Here is a 17,975-nt window from a genome sequence, read left to right on the forward strand (position 1 = left end):
TGGGAGTTATTTCTATTCTAGCATTTGTCTTGTTTAGATCAAAACCACAGCTTAGGTCCAGCCAAAAAGAAAAAAATCATCTGCTGCACCCTCGATTGCAAAGGTCTGGGAACTGCCCTTGAGGACTTCTGCCCAAGTTTGAACTTTTTGCCCTCGATGTCAGTGATACTTTCACTTCAAAGTCACCTACCCAGTCTTGTGGCCCACTTTTTCATGGCTGGGAAACCCCACCGTGGTCTTGATGGCATTGCACATCCACTCCAGGACACAGATGTTCAACCCTTAACCCCTTGAGAGAGTTGACGTCAGCAACGCCCTCTCCATTGAACACATGGACTACAAGCGCAAAGATACTGAGGACTCCCTTCCAGGTACTTGAGGGCCCCGAATGAAGGCGCCACTCCCTAGACAGCTGATAACCAGGACCTTTGTCAACAGAGGTTTACAGAGTTTTAAGCAGAGGGAGGTGACATCACTCCTGTAAGTCATTCAGTACACCCAACCCAGTTACACATAACTCTCCATTGCTCAAGAGAGACTAGAAAAATGTGAAAGTCCACTGTGGTAACCAGCAGGTGGCCACAGACATTCAGAACCTCCCAGCTCACTGAAACTCTCAAGCCCTGTCACCGGCATCAAAGCACTCTGCACCCCAATACCTCCACAACTGCGCAGAATCTTACCACTAGCCAGCCTGCCCAGGGAGAGGTGCTGTTTCAGAGCTGGGAAATTTGGGATTCCTGTCAAACCCTGCTTAGATTATAGTCGCACCAAATCAATTTTACTCTGGAGCTTTGAGTTTGTCAGGTTTGAGTATGTGCTTGATCTCCCCCTGACCCGTGAGTTTGTAGTGATCCAGTATTTTTTGGGGGTGGGTGAAGATATTACCCTTCCAGTGCTTATACTAGCTGCTTGAAAGGCATGTATTTCCCCCCATACATACATATCAGAGCTGGTTGCCAAGGTGCAATCCATGGCCTAAAAGATGGGTTTCTGCTAGCAATCACACCCACTTACTAAGGGAGTAATTGTAGTAATGCCCTTCCTCCAAATGGTCCCACACTTATAAGGGTTACCAGCCTTTCTACCAAAGACATCTACATCTCAGTCATTAACCAGACCAGACTCATGGTTCTATATCAGTCCCTACACTGTTCTGCCTGGTCCATACTTTAGATAACCACAAATGACATTCAGCACCACTCTGCTCCTGTGATTTCCTGTTTGTCTTACCTGCTGGTAAACAGGACACATTCCACAGGAGCCCTGGCCTTTAGTGGGCATCTGGATGGCAGCCACAAGGTCTTCCAGATCCATGTCCACAAAAATCTACAATTAGAATCTCGCTCTTAACAGAACACAGAAAACCGCTACCTTGCTGCTGGAAGAGGAAGTGGGGCCAGCAGGGGGCGCTAACCCTGCGGCTCATGTGGGTCCTAATGCCCCAGTGTAGTGACGGGGACACTATACTGTAAACAGGCGCCGTCCTTCGGATGAGACGTAAACCCGAGGTCCTGACTCTCTGTGGTCATTAAAAATCCCAGGGTGTTTCTCGAAAAGAGTAGGGGTGTAACCCGGCGTCCTGGCCAAATTTCCCATCGGCCTTTATCAATCATGGCATCCTAACAATCCCCCTCTATAAATTGGCTTAATTACTCTGCTCTCCTCCCCACTGATAGCTGATGTGTGGTGAGCGTTCTGGCGCACTATGGCTGCCGTCGCATCATCCAGGTGGATGCTGCACATTGATGGTGGTGGAGGGGATCCCCATTACCTGTAAAGCGCTTTGAGTGGAGTGTCCAGAAAAGCGCTATATAAGTGTAAGCAATTATTATTATTATTATTATTATTATTATTATTATTACCTCCTAAACGTTTCCCCCAGCTCATCATGAATGCAGCTGGTTGTCTGATCATGACTGCTTGGGTATTTTATCCACATCGCTGATGACTGCGTTCCCTATTGAACAGGAGCGATGGATTATCTTCAGAACCTCAAAACCACTGAAAAATGAATGCAGTCATCAAATGTTTTGGGTCCCTCACCACGGTCCTGTCTGCCCTTTGACAAAAATAGCACAGAACAGCTCCGACAGTACTTTCCAAATTTAAATAAAAAGGGTAGAAGTATAACCTTTGAGATGACCTGGCTTTCTGGACTAATCTGGTACAAGGTCTCAGCATGTCAGTGCCAAGCAAAACACTCCTATATTGTTGATACAAGCTACTAACAGAACCAAAGTTGTCAAGACAACACATTGTTTTTATTGTCTTGTGTGTGGACAATTGCCTTCTAATCAGGCAAAACCTGAGGGTGTGGAAGGGATTTCAATTTATTTTCTCAGCTGCCATCACTGTCCTGCCCTTAACAGTTGTGTAACAGTGTGAGGTAATAGCTGAAGTGCCATGGTACATCATAGTACCAGGGTTTAATAAAGGAAGTAAAAATGTTTTATAGCCTGTAAAAGATAGGAACCCCTCATGGAAAAGAAATGTGACTCAAAAGGACTTTTAACACATGAGGCAAGAGTTAATGACCAATGGCTAACATATCTGTTATAACTGTTATAACTGAAATACCATAAATCATCAGTCACAGGAAGACTTTTCAGGTTTCAGGTAACTCTTGTCCTGCGAATCACTATTTTAAAAATATCTATCATTTCTCTCTAGTTAATCAGATAAAACTACAGAGAGAGATCTGTGGGACTGCACTCGAATTCTATAAAATAAAAAAATACGTTCAAGTCAAACAACTAATACCTGAATGTTGCTGCTTTAGATGAATTCAGTCCTGTTTTATTAAAAAAAAAACTTTGAGCCTGAAGCACTGGAGTGAAAGAGTGGAAATTAAGAAATGTAATCATTTGTATTTGCTTAGCTACACCCACAAGTGGAAGAACTAATACGTGTCTTTGGCGGTAGAGTAAAGCTGGAAACGTTTTTCCAATTATTTTAGAACTACAGAATTGAATTTAGTTGACACTGTCACCTCAATGAAAAGTTCTGACACCAGTCTTGAAAAAAACAACAAACAGCTTCAGTAGGAAAGGAGCTGAATGAAATCTCATTGCCAGGGGGCTCAGATTTTGTGGTTAATAAAAAGCTGTGTAACCTCAAGTGAATGAGTTAATGGATGATTTTGTAGTCAATAGGAGTGGGGGAATGCATGAAATCTCATTGCTTGAGGTCTCAGATTTTGTGCTCAATGAAAATCAGTTGTCCACCTTTGTTGCGATGATGCAAATTAAACCAGTTGCAGAGTTAACAATAAGCCAGGCCACGGTACATTTTGAAGAATATGGTCAGCTTTTTCTGGATGTATGGGAAATTGATCAAGGTTTTTAAAGTGTTTTTTTTTTAATTCCAGAGAAACAGTCAAATCAACAAAGATATAACGCAGCCATTTTGAACGTTTTACTCATTTTCAAATGGTTTTCAAAACAGTATACATTTCAAACGTATTGACACAAGATAAATCAGCGCATTCACACAGAATGTCACATTGGGTTTGGAAATGTAGTGTGCTTTTTGGATTTTAAAGAAATATCAGATGTAGTATATCATCAGGTTGCTCATTCTGTGCACTGCTGGTCTCCTTTTGTGCTCCTGCTGCACCTGAAAGACATTATTTTATTAATAATTATTTTAATAATGTACGTACTGTGCGGACATGAGGTCATCCACAGCAATACCACTCCCTGTGTTATCTTTACTAATCAGCAGGTCTCTTCTGATCAAAAAGAAAGGGGGGGTTATGACCTGAATTATTTCATTTTGTGCTAATGGCAAGGACTAGAATATGGATAGTAGACAATGCATTTGTGAGGATTTTATTGATTTTGTTTTAAAATGAGTTTGAATTTTGCACATTGCTTTTTATTGCCTTTTATCTTCTTTCCCCCCAGAAAAGATGTTCACTCTATGTCAAAGCACATAGGATATATCATTTTATTACACCTAGTCCTCAGTGACTCTAATAACCTGCTATTTTAATCCCACTCTGTTTATTTAGGTTGCAACACTCCTGGTTCCTGGTTCCACAGGAACCCAGTGTTGCTTGTGCTTGAACAGAACAACTTAGCACACACTAACACTTCTTTAGTGAGAAAGGGTTGGGGGGCACAGAGGTTGGATAAAAGGAATTTTAAAAAGTACCTCTTAGATATCAGAAAGTGCCTTCTTCCTTTCTTTTGTCAATATCCCTCTTTAGCTGACAGACGGAACACACAAAGCAGAACTGATGGTAAAGGAAATCCGTACACAAGGATCCCTGCAGACCAAGAGTAAAACCATGATAAGAACTTTAGAAATTAAAAAGTCTAGCACGTTATCCAGCATTGTACAGTAATTTTATTTAGTTTTGTCCGCTGAATTCCTTTGTTTGACATGCACTGTAACCATCCTCCATCCATTTTCTAACCACTTCATCTAATTCAGAGTCGCGGGGAGAACTGAAATCTATCCCAGCAAGCAACGGGAGCAAGGCGGGATACATCTTAGGTGGAACAGCAGTCCATTGTAGGGCACATACAGACACGAATAGTGTAAATTCACACCAGTTCTCGAAGAGGCCAATTCTTCCAGTATGTTTCTGGATTGTGGGAAGAAACCTGAGCACCTGGAGGAATCCCACATAAACAAAAGAAGAACATACAAACTCCACACAGACAGCACTCCAGGAATTCAACCCAGGGCCCCAGCGCTGCTAGGCAATGCTTACTACTGTGCCACTGTGCTGCCCCTTCATTGTAACCATCACTCCGTTATCATAACGTTCTTTGTCCTGATTAAGGTCACGGTACAGTCGTCTCCATAATAAAATCGCACCCTAAATCTAAATCTTTACAATTTCCAGTTCCTCTCACCACACTCCGAATGCTTTGTGAAACCCTATGCTACCCGTTCCTGCAAGGAGTTTGATTGTTCTTGCATGCATCTCTTAAATGAAAGAAAAACACTTTTAATATTCAAAGACTCCAGACATGAAAATGGGACGATATGTAATCTTTAAATGCTTCCACAAAAACGTCAGGTTGTCCGTCTAAGTGTGCTCTGTGATGCTAGAAAGCTTCAGTGTGCTGTTTCTATAATCACCTTGATGTTGTACTTGGTCCTGTAGACACTCCTCATGGGCATTGTTAGACCACAGAGGCAGCACTCATCCATGTCACGGGCAATGGTGCAGCCCAGGCAGGGGAAACAGAAGAAGCCGTAGCAACCTGGCAGGACAATAAACAGCACAGTCTATCACAACAGCTTTCAATGAACAGCAATGACATGGCCACAATCGCTTTCAAGTGGAGCAAGTGTTTCCATCACATGAAACAGTTTGTAACGAAAGTTCGGGAGGGATCAATCAGGCTCGGCTGTTGTTAATTACAGTAGCAATCACTCCCGATATCATTTCCTCTCCTAAAACACTAAAAATACTGTACGTAAAGCACTTCTCTCTCTCACATACATCTTTTGCATCCCACCTCCAACCCAGCTCCACCTCTGCAGCTGCCCCTTGGCCACCTTGCAAGGGGGTCCCAGCCTCCTCACCCTCTGGCCAGGAGTTTAGCGCTCAGCCAAATTTTCACTCCATAAGCCGTTCCTGACACTTTATTCTCAGGCGTTGTTATTCTTAGTGAAAGGGAAGTCGTTGTTAATTGAAGATCATGTGGCCGGTGTGCTGGGATGATCGTCTCGAACTAGTAGTTCTACTGCCTGACCCTGTTTTTTGGTCATTTTTGTTACTCTCCCTGGCTTTTCTGGTTATAGTATGTTAGCCCAATGGAAAGTTCCTGGGACAATATTAATTCAAGTACTCCTCCTCCATAAACATAATCCTTGTATGCTGGTCCCTAATCCATAATGTACGCTTTGTCCATGGGGCACCATTCTACACATGTTTTGGGAATGTCCACATTTGATTAAGTTTTAGAAACAGGTTCTCTTCTTGGTCAGCTGTTTTTAAAATTGATATTCCTCGCTCTACTCAAGTACTAAATGATAACTCAGATCGTAGCCTCTTGGCCTCTGCGTTTAAAAAAAATGTCAGTGCTGATTTGGAAAGCTCTACAATCACTCCCCTGATTTAATCAAATCCTTTCCTGTCTGGATATCATCTTCATGGAGCTGCATGGCAGTGCTGCAGTTGGCATGTTCAATTCCTTATTGCAGTCTTACTGATTCCATACAATACCTCTACTAGAACTATCTGATTCTTACTTAGAAACGGGTGTATAAGGGGTGGAGAAATGGAATATTGTTGGCCTGTAATGTTTTCTCTTTTTTTGTTCCCGCTTTGGAAAAAATCAAAATGAAGAAGAACAGTACTTGTGCACAAAATACAGAATATAGAGGAAAGACAAAACTATTCAACAAAGTTCAGTACATAAAAATTCACACCTCTTTTGGAGCTGATAGTCATTAGATAAGAACAAAAAAAGGGAGAGAGGAAATGAAGAAAGAAGATACTAAAACATATACATTGCAATAGATGTAAATCATGAAAAACAACAGCTTTCAAAATGAAATAGGGCTAATATTTATCTTTAGAGTTACGTTTATTATGATGAATATATCATGTATATAATTATTTAAGGGTACAGAGGTGTTGTACTATACTAAACACTTGTTTATTTTACTAGGTTGTCGCAATAGTTTTTGATTCATTTCAGTCCTTTGTGCTCAATTATGCATTTCAAGAATGCATAATAATCATATACTAAGTATAACTTTACCAAGCCTGTTCTTCTTTTGTTCTTTTTGTTAATTTTGTATACAAGTGCTTAATAGTCAATAACACACAGAAAAAATCATTTTAGAATGGTCTCTCCTTTACCGTAGACATCTTGACTTGATTTTGACAAACTCTCGGAAGTAATTTAAGTAGAGTGTGGGGTGACAAAAAGATTGCCTGCTTTTCTGTTTCAGTGGTCATGGTATTTGTACTTACAGGTACCACAGTCGTCACAGAAGTCGCAAATTCCAGTCTTCCATTCTGAAGGCATAGCACTGCCTCTAAACTGTGGCTGAGTAACAACTGCCATTTTCTGCCGCTTTTGCCAGACACTGAGAACAAAAATCACACAATACTGTTCCCTTGTCACTTTGTGCATTATAAAAGCGAAACATGCCTGCTTGAAAGGATAAAACTGTAAGATATAAATTTTTACAAATGTCTGAATTTTATTTAGCAGAAGTATATATTTAACCTCACCCCACACCATAGTTCACTCTCTTTTAGAGTACATTTTAACTCATCTGAGATGTGAAAAAAAGGTCAGGGCATTCTTTTGTTGGAAACAGGCTGCATAAGTAGCCTTTTCGGTTATGTAACAGTCATAGTCAAGGATGTCTTAATGTATCCTGCCTTTATAATTCTCATAACAGATGAGAGTGGGCGCATATTTCTGCAAACCTAAATGTCATGTTTTCATCTTTTTTATATTACAGTAATTTAGTTTGACCTTTTATGTATGGAAGACTTGAGACAGAGTTACAAGAAGACTGTAAGAATCTTATATAACACAGCCAGATTTTTAATAAATAAAATGAAGACATTTTAAAAGCATAATTCAATTTGGGTTTGGAGAACATCGTGAAATTAGATTCTTGTAAGTATCTGCTTCATAACATAGAACTCATTATTTTCTCATTTTTCTTGAACTGGTACTTACTGTACAAATGAATGATCCTAGTGAAATAGTCGGCTTAGAACTTCACTTGTTAAAACAAATGCAATATGTGGCCAATTTATTAGTTTTCTTATGAATGTCGTATGCACAGTTGTTGATGTGTGTTGAGTTTTAGTCTCTATTATATGCTAAACCTACATCTCTTAGTAAGTGAAATACCAGTTATTCATAGCGCTCAAATTCTTTCAGTAGTTTCAGATTAACACTCTTAGTCCAGCAATGTTTGCTAATGATGTTAATTTGAATTCCAGAATAACAACTGCATATCTTATTTAAACCATTATTAAAATTCCAGGAACTCTAATGCTACTTTCAAAGGATACGCACCAGTCCATAATTCCTTAATAACTAAGATTTCCAAAGATTTAAGATTTTTTTTTTAAAGAAGTGGTGACAAATGATAACGCATGTTCTTCCTATTCATTGTGAAATATTCTCTGTTTAAACATCACTTGTGTTTCTGTTGTTGGATTCAGGTGTGTTCACTTTATTCTGTGAAGGAACACCTCCTGTGCTACATACACCCATAGCTCACGCTGCACGACTAAATATTTTCATGCTTTATGAAGAATTGAAAAAAATTAGAAATAGAAAATCATTTTCTCTAATAACAAGCAATACAGAAAATGATGAAGAACATATCTGGTCCCGTGACCGTATAGAAACAAGAAATTCTAATAAACTACAATTATATACAGTAGCTAATAACATTACTTGAAATGCAAAATTTGAGTTCACTTACCTGAAGCTCCAGTACAAGTGTTTCTTTTAGAGCTACAGTTTACAAGTAATTTGCGTAGAAAGAAAAGTAAGAATGCTAGTACCTTTAGATTTACTGTGTTCGAATAAACAGCAGAAGAAATAAAGAGGTCCTTATTGTCTAGTCTTTATTGTGATTGTCTAGTTAATGGTTAATTTTTATTAGTTCTCTTCACCTGTAGTGGTTTCCTTGGTATATTTTATTGTTGAAATGAGCTGATACGTGGAGAGAGAGGTTTTGCAAGTTTTATTATTGGAGATATTACTATTTACAGACACAGGCAGAAGTACTAGTAAATGATTAAGCTTGTTCTAATAAGCACACAAAAGCACCAAATACACTTTTTTCATATGTTGGACATCAATTACAACAAAGTACAACACACAGCAGAGTTGAAAGAAAAGAAAAAAGCAGAGGAAGAAACTAAATAGGAGAAGCACACTTTTTGTAGCACTACCCATGGCCCTGGCTTGAAAAGCTACTGCAACTGCAACTGCACTCAGATGAAATTGGTCAACATACATAAGACAAGGATGCCATGTAGCTTTTGAACTTTTCTCTGGAACCCCTAAGACTGTCTTTCATTTTTCCATTATAAATATATTTTTTTTTTCAACCAGCAAAATCTGGTGTCTTGCCAGCAGGGTGGCAAAGGCTATTTTTGTTAGAGTGCTTTGGGCAGGTAAAACTCAGAAAATTGTAGGTATCGGGCACAATGGGTGTATCCAAAACTGCAAAGTTAAATGGACAACCAAACCAGCCTGTCACAGGCTCGGTCACAGACAGGGTTAACATCATATTAGCTACTCAGGTTTATGACAGATGTTTCCATATACAGTTTTGAATTGTATGAACCACATGAAGGGATTGTTCTAACAGCCAATCTACTATCAGAGGCTGCTAGACCCCTCTAACTCTTATAGATAGCTGTGCAGGATGTATATTATTTGATTATTACATTATTGGTGAAGGGGTTATAAGTGCACATTGTCAAAAGGGATATATTATTTGATTAATGGGATTCATATTTTTCTACAAATGACTTATTGTTTTAGAGATGGTTGGGTTTAAGGAAGTAGTTTGAGCAGAGGAGGGATTTTTCTTCAATCTTTCTGCCATACCTCCTCAATAAAGCATCCTGATCCGTAAGAGGTTCGTTAGCTTAGCTGTGTCATCAGACATTGGACCTTCTAGTGTGGTTTCCAAGTGGATTTGTATTGAGAATAGTTGGTTTAACCGATGTAACCAATGTAAAACCAAGGTAATGTCACAGAGCAGAAGGGATGGGTGTTGGGTACCATGTGTCGAGGGCTGAATGGATGTGAATTGCATTGATGTGCCAGTAACACTCTAGCATTGATCCAGTTTCCTGGCCTGATGGAGGGCACTCTTAACATGAGCGCTAGGCAATCAACACCCCATTCAGGGGTAATGTGCGGGATTGCAAAGTAGGTTTGATTGGACCTGTGATTGAGAAGGTGGCCTGAGAACAGGAAGAGACAGAATGATGCATCTGTACACTCGGCCATATTTGGACAGCCATTTCCCAAACAAGCCCTTGGGAGCTGGCTCTGCCCACACAAAGCTTTCCCCCACCGAGGAAGAGTCAAGAGCCTTTATTTAGAAGGTTTAAATAGCCCCAGTCAGGACAACAAAAGGTGATCCTTTGGAGTATAAGGTTGGAGGAACAGACTGCAAGCTGTGGACCCAGTAGGACTCAACAGGACAGCAGGGACCGGGAGCAGCGGAGGAAGACTCCAGCATCATCTTACTCGACCTGGACTCCTAAACTGGACTTGGAAACAAACAGGGCTCAGGCAGGGAAACACCAGAAACAGGTTCATTGAGGACAGCAAGAACTGGAGAAAATGCCCAAGAACTACCAAAGAGCTACACAGAGGACAGAACTGCGGGACTGAATTAATTTGGGAAATTTGTCGGTTAACTGGGGTCCAATAAGGTGCTTCTGGCTAGCCTGGAATGTGTGTCTTTCAGATTTGGGTCTTATATAATGTTCCCTGGGTGTTGGACAACCAGTATTAACTCTAAAGATGTATCTTTTTGAAAACAGAAAGGGCACTGTTGAAGAAAACTCAGTCTTCACTCAGGTTAGGAGGTTTGTCAAACAGAGATCTTTAATTCAATCGGCTGAAGGGGAGCATATCACAGAGAAAGGGTTTCCCTTAGCACTCAGTAAAATGTGCTCGCTTGACTGAAGTTACACTTTCCTTTTTATACATTAAACATAGGCAAGATTTTAAAATATCAAAGAAACATACAGGGAAAGGGACACTGTCAGAAGTCTTTCAAACATAAACAAAACAGGACAGGAAGATGCCATTTGGCGTCCTCCAATCTGATTTAATTCTCCCTGGTTGAATACACAGGTGTGAAAAATCACAGACTTCAGATGCAGAAAGACAGTTGTCTTAGGTGCAAACAGAAAACCTTTCCCACGCATAGTCACTGTCTTCACCCTTCTCACTCGATCTTCCACAGCACCTATACTATACTTCTGTCTAGTCGTGGTCTGTGTGTGCACTGGTGATTCTGGGGGATGAATAGAACCTGTGGCAAAGAAGTAAGGAGCCCAGCACCCCTAATAACTCCTAGGTGCCGTAGTTGTGTATAAGACAGGAATAATTCTTGTTTGAAGGGGTCACCTTACTATGGCAGTTACCCCTAAGACAATGGGAGTGTATTAAAAGGCCAACAATTCTCTCTCTTGTTTGAGATATGACGTAAGGCTGGTGTAATCCAGATGAAACTTTCTCTACCTTTCTTAAAACAATTGTGATGTCAAGGTATTGATTCAAAAGATGATCACAGAATTGAGTGCCTGACAGACACTTGTATTTTTAATTAGACAATTTAGATTGTTCTGTGTGTACAATGGCGACAGTGGTGTGGTTCAGAATAAGCTAGAATAAAGACTTGTGACAAAAAGAGACCAAGGAGGTCCCGATCACCTCCAAAGCCTTTAGAGCTTTAATATCTAATCACACTTTTATATCACTGTTGAAGCACAAAGAACCTTTTTACTCACATTACTGTTATTTAGAAAGAGGAAAAAAGAAGATAAATTATTTCAAAAGAAGGTCACAGATTGTCATATGAATGCCTGGCTTCATATTTAAAATTAACATAATCATATAAGAGAACCTTTCTAATGATAAATAACATTCACAGCATCTGCAATCAATGGGAATCATGGTTTGTTCTGTCAGTCAAGGCTTCACAATGACACATTCTTCCAATTCTTTGGCGATGTACTAACACTGATAATGACAATTTAACATGATTTCTTCACCAGAACACCCAAACAGGCATAAGGACCATGCAGTTCATTTAGTTGAGTCAATCACTTACACATCCAAAAAACCACTTGATTGACAATAAGCTTTAAAAAAATCCAATAAGGCAAAAGAAACAGGTAGGGTGTGCTTAAAATAGAAGATTCTGTCACAAACCATATTCCTCTCACCGCCAACACCTGCACACTAATGAATCAATTGTCACTTCTCACACTCTTCCCTATTTTTACCCTCTCACTCCACTCAGTCCCCGCTCACCATTGAGAATAACCCTTGGCTTTCTCTTGTGCGTTTACTATTATCGACCTGATTTCTGATATTCCCCACCTTGTTTTTTCTCCAGCTTCGACTTCGTCTCATCTCGCGTTTTGGATTTGGATACTCTCAACCTGATTCTTGTGATACCCAACCTAGCTCTTCTACCTCGACTATGACTTTTGCCTTTAGCCCTTGGGATTTGGACACCAAACACTAGCTGCCTACAGTCTCAGCGCCACATAGGGTCCAACCAGGTACTCTTAACGTCACCCTTGACAGATTCAACCATTTTATAATATGCAATCCTAAAATTACCACTGATATGGGACATCAGGACTTAATTTGTGATAAATGTAGGCTGGATGAAGAGGACTAAAGAGAAACGTTAGTCACTATTATGAATCCATAACAGAAATTCCCTGGAGCAGCTACCCGGACAGAGCCAATGGAAAAAACATTATTTAGACTCAGTAAGGGAAAGCCTACAGCACCCATAATGCAGAAGGCCAATTGAAAAAGCTTTATTTTAACTAAGTGGATTAATGAGTCTGACTGGAAACAACTTTTTGCTGGATGAGAAATGCATTGAAAATAGCAAGGCCATTTAATCCAGGTGAATCAAAAGTCTCAAAATCCACAGTTTATGAGTCAGTCTTATTAAAAGGCATAATGATTGGAATATGCTTCCAAAACTCTCCCGGTTTACTTGCCAAAAAGAACGAATCATTATCGTTAGAACTGCAGTTTCCCAGACTTAGATTGGGAAACATTTGATGACAGAAATGAGATCTGTTACGAAATGCGGTATTAGATATGGAAAATGATTTCGACACTTCCACCCCGCTGAAGGAAATGCTTGTTCTGATTTTATCTTAAATAAACAAGATTAGAGGATAAAGAAGGTGTGTTACGAAGCGTCTTTCAGGACCCTATGCAGTCAGCACAATCCGGAAGGGAGTGAACAGACACGGGGAGGAGACGAGGAACGGGGCTGGTAGAAGAACAGGGGGGCATGGCGAAGGTGCTTGGAGGGGCGTGGTCCAGGCAAACAGTCCAAATGGAATCCAGGGGAAAAACCGGGACGAAGTCCAAAAGTCCAAAAACCAGGAAATGCAGGAGGAGACAAACAAAACACAGTTAAAAGCTAGAATGGGATCCGGTGCAAGGACAGGGGATAAAAAAGGGGCAATGAGACCAGGAGCTCCGGGTCCCGGACTAGGCTGGTTCAGGACGCCGATAGGAGGTGAATGCCCTCCGAGCCGCGGACGTAGGGTGACTCGGTGGTAGGCAGGCCTCCAGACGTCCGTGTTCCAATGCAGAGCCCAGAACAGAGTGAGCATCTGGCTTTTAAAGGTGGGCTGGTACAGGGAAGAGGTGCAGAAAATCAACTAAATGTGAAAGAGCCACAGCGCCATTAACAGGGAGGGATTACATCGTGACAGGTGAAGGAGAGCCATTCAGGAGCTGTATTCATAGAATGGAGTCCAAATCTAGGGTTTACTATTTCAGAGAAGCAATGAGACAGTGTTTTAAAGAAATGTAATAGGACTTTTAAGTATACAATCAGCAGAGAATGTAAGGTAGCTAGAGGCAGCAACCCCAAAGCAGTGGGTAAAAAACTCTAAAACATTTAATAAATTCCAAAAGTAGAAAGAAAACATTTCAAATGAACTTGTTCCAGCTAGAGTGTACAGAACTACAATCACTGATCAATAAAAATAAGAAAATGGAAAATAATATTGTAATGAAAGAATAAAGTGCATAGAAAATTTGATTTCAGGAAAGCTAAATATAAATATAAAACTATTAGAAGATGAAATGGAAATGTAGAGTATACTTTCCCCTAGGTGTTCACAAAAATGAAGCAGCCTCAAGTAATGGTCGTTAAAAATTTGAAAGGCCCACTGTAATTGTAAATGAATTTGTTAAATAAAAAAGTACCAAGGAGGTTGTAGAAGGCTGACACAAATAACCTAGCTATGATGCTGAAGCCTATACCTTGGTATTCTTACCAATATGGCTGGTTGATCCTCAGATCAGATAACTACAACCCCAGCCAAAAAAGCTACAGTACATAGGCCAAGTGGCCTCATCTTGTTTGGAGTCTTGTTGCCAGCAGCCATATCACCTTGCAACTCACAGCTGACAACCCACTGAAGTTAGGCAGGTGTGAGTCTGGCCAGTACCTGGATGGGAGACCTCCTGGGAAAGCTAAGGTTGCTGTAGGAAGATTTGTTAGTGGGGCCAGTGGGGGGCGCTCACCCTGTGGTCTATGTGGGTCCTAATGCCCCAGTATAGTGATGGGAACACGATAGTGTAAAAAGGCGCTGTCCTTCTGATGAGATTAAAACCAAGATCCTGACTCTCTGTGGTCATCAAAAATCCCAGGGCATTTCTTGAAAAGAATAGGGTTGTTATCCTGGTGTCCTGGCCAAATTTCCCATTGGTCTTTACCAATCATGGCCTCCTAATAATCCCCATCTATGAATTGGCTTCATTACTCTGTTCTCCTCCCCACTAATAGCTGATGTGTGGTGTGCGTAGTGGCGCACTATGACTCCTGTTGCATCATCCAGGTGGGGCTGCACATTGGTGGTGGTGGAGGGGAGTCCCCATTACCTGTAAAGTGCTTTGAGTGGAGTGTCCAGAAAAGTGTTAAATATGTGTAAGGAATTAATATTATTAGTCTTTTTAGTTTATTTGCTTCCTTTGATCGATGTTTTTGACAGCCGAGTAATTAATAATTAAACTGTAAAGTCTATAATAGTAATTAATTTTTTTAAATGCCATAATCTGTTTTGTATCATGTATTTTGTAGCAGAAAGAATTATAATTGACCATGACTGTAAGCACATTCACATGAGTATTGGAATTCTGCCCCAAACCCAATAACCTGTGAAAAACTAAAATATAGATACTCCATGTGGCAGTAGTTATTCCAGAATCTGAAAACCTGTAAAGTACTAAACTCGATCAGGTGGGTAGCTGGGTCAGTATGCGTAGGCTGCAAAGGAACAAGTAATAGGTTTATTCCATGCTGAAAAGAGAAGAAAGAAAACACAACGTTTCGGCCGTGGAGCCTGAAGAAGACACTTTAAAACTTGCACAAAATCACTTTAGCCTTTAATGGGTAATTTACTGGGTCCATTTTGTTGTGCTTTTATATTTTTTCTCTATATTTTTTTTACTTCTATTGTGTATGGAATCATGAAGCACTTTGCGTTTCCTGAGAAGCACTCTTATAAAATCCTCCTCCTCATCCCCTCTCGACTGCTCTGGCTGTTTCATTAAAAGTCCACAAGAGTTTGGTTAGTGAATTCCGCTCTGCTTTTTTTTTTCTCTTACTCCATATTCTTTATTTAATAAGCCTAGGACCTTGAACAAATATTCACCACCCCCCATTCTGTCAAATTACTCGTGGCCTACACATTTTTTTAAACTGAAATTTTTAAGCCGAACTTGGATAACTGAACAAATTTATGGATGAAGGATGTGTCAGCAAAAACCTGCCAAGAATAATAAATGAAAATATATTGATTGCTATGGCAAACCTAACTTTGTTCAAGTACAAAAATTACTTTGACCAACCACACTATGAATGTTGTAATGCTGAAGTTGAATGTTCTAAATCTTGTGCAATAATGATGGTTCATATGATTTCAGAATACAGGGATCTCTGTCCCTCAGTTTAACAGTGAATTTCAAACAAAGATGCAAACAACTAAGAATTCAGGAACAAAACAGGTTAGGAGAATGGTATTAAAATCCAAAGATTCTGAATATTTCTTTTAGCATGATTAATTTGATCATTATGACGTGGGAGGTTTTTCCTACCAACCCAGAAACTGCCAAGATCTGGCTACCTTTTCACTCTGAGCAGGCATGGGTAGGGATGCCAGCTTGAGGCCAATGGTGACTTTGAAGGACCTACAACGTTCAGTGATTGAGATGGTTGAGATGTGAGAAAATGTTGACCAAGGTGGCCTGTACATCAGAGTGAGAATAAAGGAAATTGTTACTGTAAACATCTCATCTCAAATCCAACAATTTAAATGTATTTACATGGTACTGCAAATATGTAGCAGAGGTTTTTTAGTCAAATGAAATAGTACTGAAATTAGTACTTTTGTCTAAATGTAAAGTGTTACATCTGTTCCGACAAACCAAACACAGCACATCACTTTGTCAGCACCATCACTACTGTCAAGCATGGCTGTGGCAGCATAACATTAATGGGCTGCTTCTGATCAGCTTGTTAAAGTTGAAGGGAAAAGAGATGTAACAAAGTTCTGTCATATCTTAGAGGTGTAGCGGCGAGGCTTATTAATAAGAAAGAATTAAGTGTTTCTGAGCTTTCCCAAATTAGGCCTCATCTCTCTGTTCATCTCTTTGGTGCAGCCACAGAGAAACTATTCATGCAGGCTGATTTAAGGTTTCCTTTGATAAGGTTTCCTAGGACAGCTCCCAAAGGGGGATGCACTTAGCTAAGCCTGGCTATCATGATCAATGGTCATCCATTGGCGCCTATCTGTCTAGGGAGTGCCAGATGGACATCTGGACTGCATTCCTAAGTGTCAGGAGTAAGTGACTCATATCTCACCTTGATCAACCAATCAGGGACTGGTAGGGCTGAGTAACCCACGTGGGACTCTGATGCCCAAGTTCCTCCAGGTAAAAACAGGCAACACAGAGAGCCTGAGAGATTCAGTGAGATTCAGGAGAATTCTGAGACTTTTCTAAAGGGAATTCAAAGGAGAATTCCAGGGCAGGACGGCCCAGGAGCAGAAGGCTCCCAAGGGCAGGACATTCTCGCAGCGCGCCTCCTGACCATCCTGAGACTCAGCCCGGACAACCACGGAACGGCCAGTGTGTCGAGTGCCAGAACTTTCCTTTGTTCTAAGAGTCGAGAGCGGAGGTTGCCAGAGAGTAACCAGAGGATCCACCCGAGGTTAGCACCAGCAGCAGGCCTCGTGAACAGGTCGGAACTGTGGACAGCTGAATCACTATTCAGAACTAGCTCTTCATCAGGAACGAACTGGTCCTCTTCCTGACTTCCTGGGACCCACAGTCATCTTTTCTCCTGTGCGCAAACTTTGCTAGTTAAAGCCAACACTAACTAGCCGGTCAGTGAGCATCAGCAGCGCACCGTCGCAAGCCGCACAGCACAGCCTGGCACTGAGCCAGAGAGCCCGGATTGGACAGCAACAGCCTGCAACTGTTTCTTTGTGCCCGCAGGAGATCTGAATCCCCAAAGATTGGATGAGTATTCAACTTCAATGCATTACAGCTCGAGAATTCAATTGTTATCCCAACCAGTTGATATCAATTTAATTCCTAAGAGTTATGTACTTGTTTTGAGTATCTAATGTAGAAGTTATAACCAAGTTCATTTATGAAACGGTCTAAATGAATGATATACTGAACGTATGTCCTCTTGATATATGTAACTCTTTGTAACTGACTGAATATATATCTTTTGTATTCTGATAACCCTCTCGATAAGATCTGTTAGTTTTACATGCATATTCTATGTATTAATAAATGTATCCTCGTGTATTAGTACCTGTGTGTGTGCGTTGTTTGAGTTATGTCGCATGGTTGGATTCTAAAGGCATCAAAATAATCAATTTTGTGATTTACTGCTACAATTAATAATTGTCCCAGTAAATGCCCAAACCCTACAGAACTGGTGCCTTCAGAGAGCACTACATTACATTTTGGCTATGGCAACGTTACAGAGGGTAATTTGCTTTAGTCTGCTAAATACCTAGAATTGGAGTGATAATTCACCTTTCAGTACAGTGATGACTCGAAGTACAAGGCCAAAGCTACACTACAGTGGATAAACAAGAAGAAAGTAAATGTCCTTGAGTGTTCCTACCCAGGGCCTGACTTGAATCTGACAGAAAATCTGCGACACAACTTAAAAACTGCTGTCACTCAACCATTCCCGAC

General features: G+C 40.5%; 1 protein-coding gene across 4 annotated transcripts; it reads right to left on the bottom strand.

The window, feature by feature from the left end:
• Nucleotides 1-3,395: 3,395 nt before the first annotated feature.
• On the bottom strand, nt 3,396-8,607 carry LOC148673061 (placenta-specific gene 8 protein-like). Of its 4 annotated transcripts, none has more exons than XM_088629277.1 (5): nt 8,513-8,607; nt 6,947-7,062; nt 5,098-5,222; nt 4,159-4,273; nt 3,396-3,618 (listed from the first exon to the last, which is right to left on the bottom strand). In XM_088629277.1, exons 2-4 carry the CDS (start codon nt 7,038-7,040, stop codon nt 4,169-4,171), a joined length of 324 nt encoding a protein of 107 aa, XP_088485403.1. In that variant the 5' UTR covers nt 7,041-7,062; nt 8,513-8,607; the 3' UTR covers nt 3,396-3,618; nt 4,159-4,168. The 4 variants fall into 4 exon arrangements, with proteins under 4 accessions (XP_088485403.1, XP_088485404.1, XP_088485401.1 ...); XM_088629278.1 differs by having other exon boundaries at nt 6,953-7,062; nt 8,431-8,591; XM_088629275.1 differs by having other exon boundaries at nt 8,431-8,591.
• Nucleotides 8,608-17,975: the final 9,368 nt, after the last annotated feature.

Source organism: Lepisosteus platostomus, chromosome 4 (assembly GCF_059453375.1).
Source record: "Lepisosteus platostomus isolate fLepPlt1 chromosome 4, fLepPlt1.hap1, whole genome shotgun sequence".
In the NCBI taxonomy this organism is placed as follows: Eukaryota; Metazoa; Chordata; class Actinopteri; order Semionotiformes; family Lepisosteidae; genus Lepisosteus; species Lepisosteus platostomus.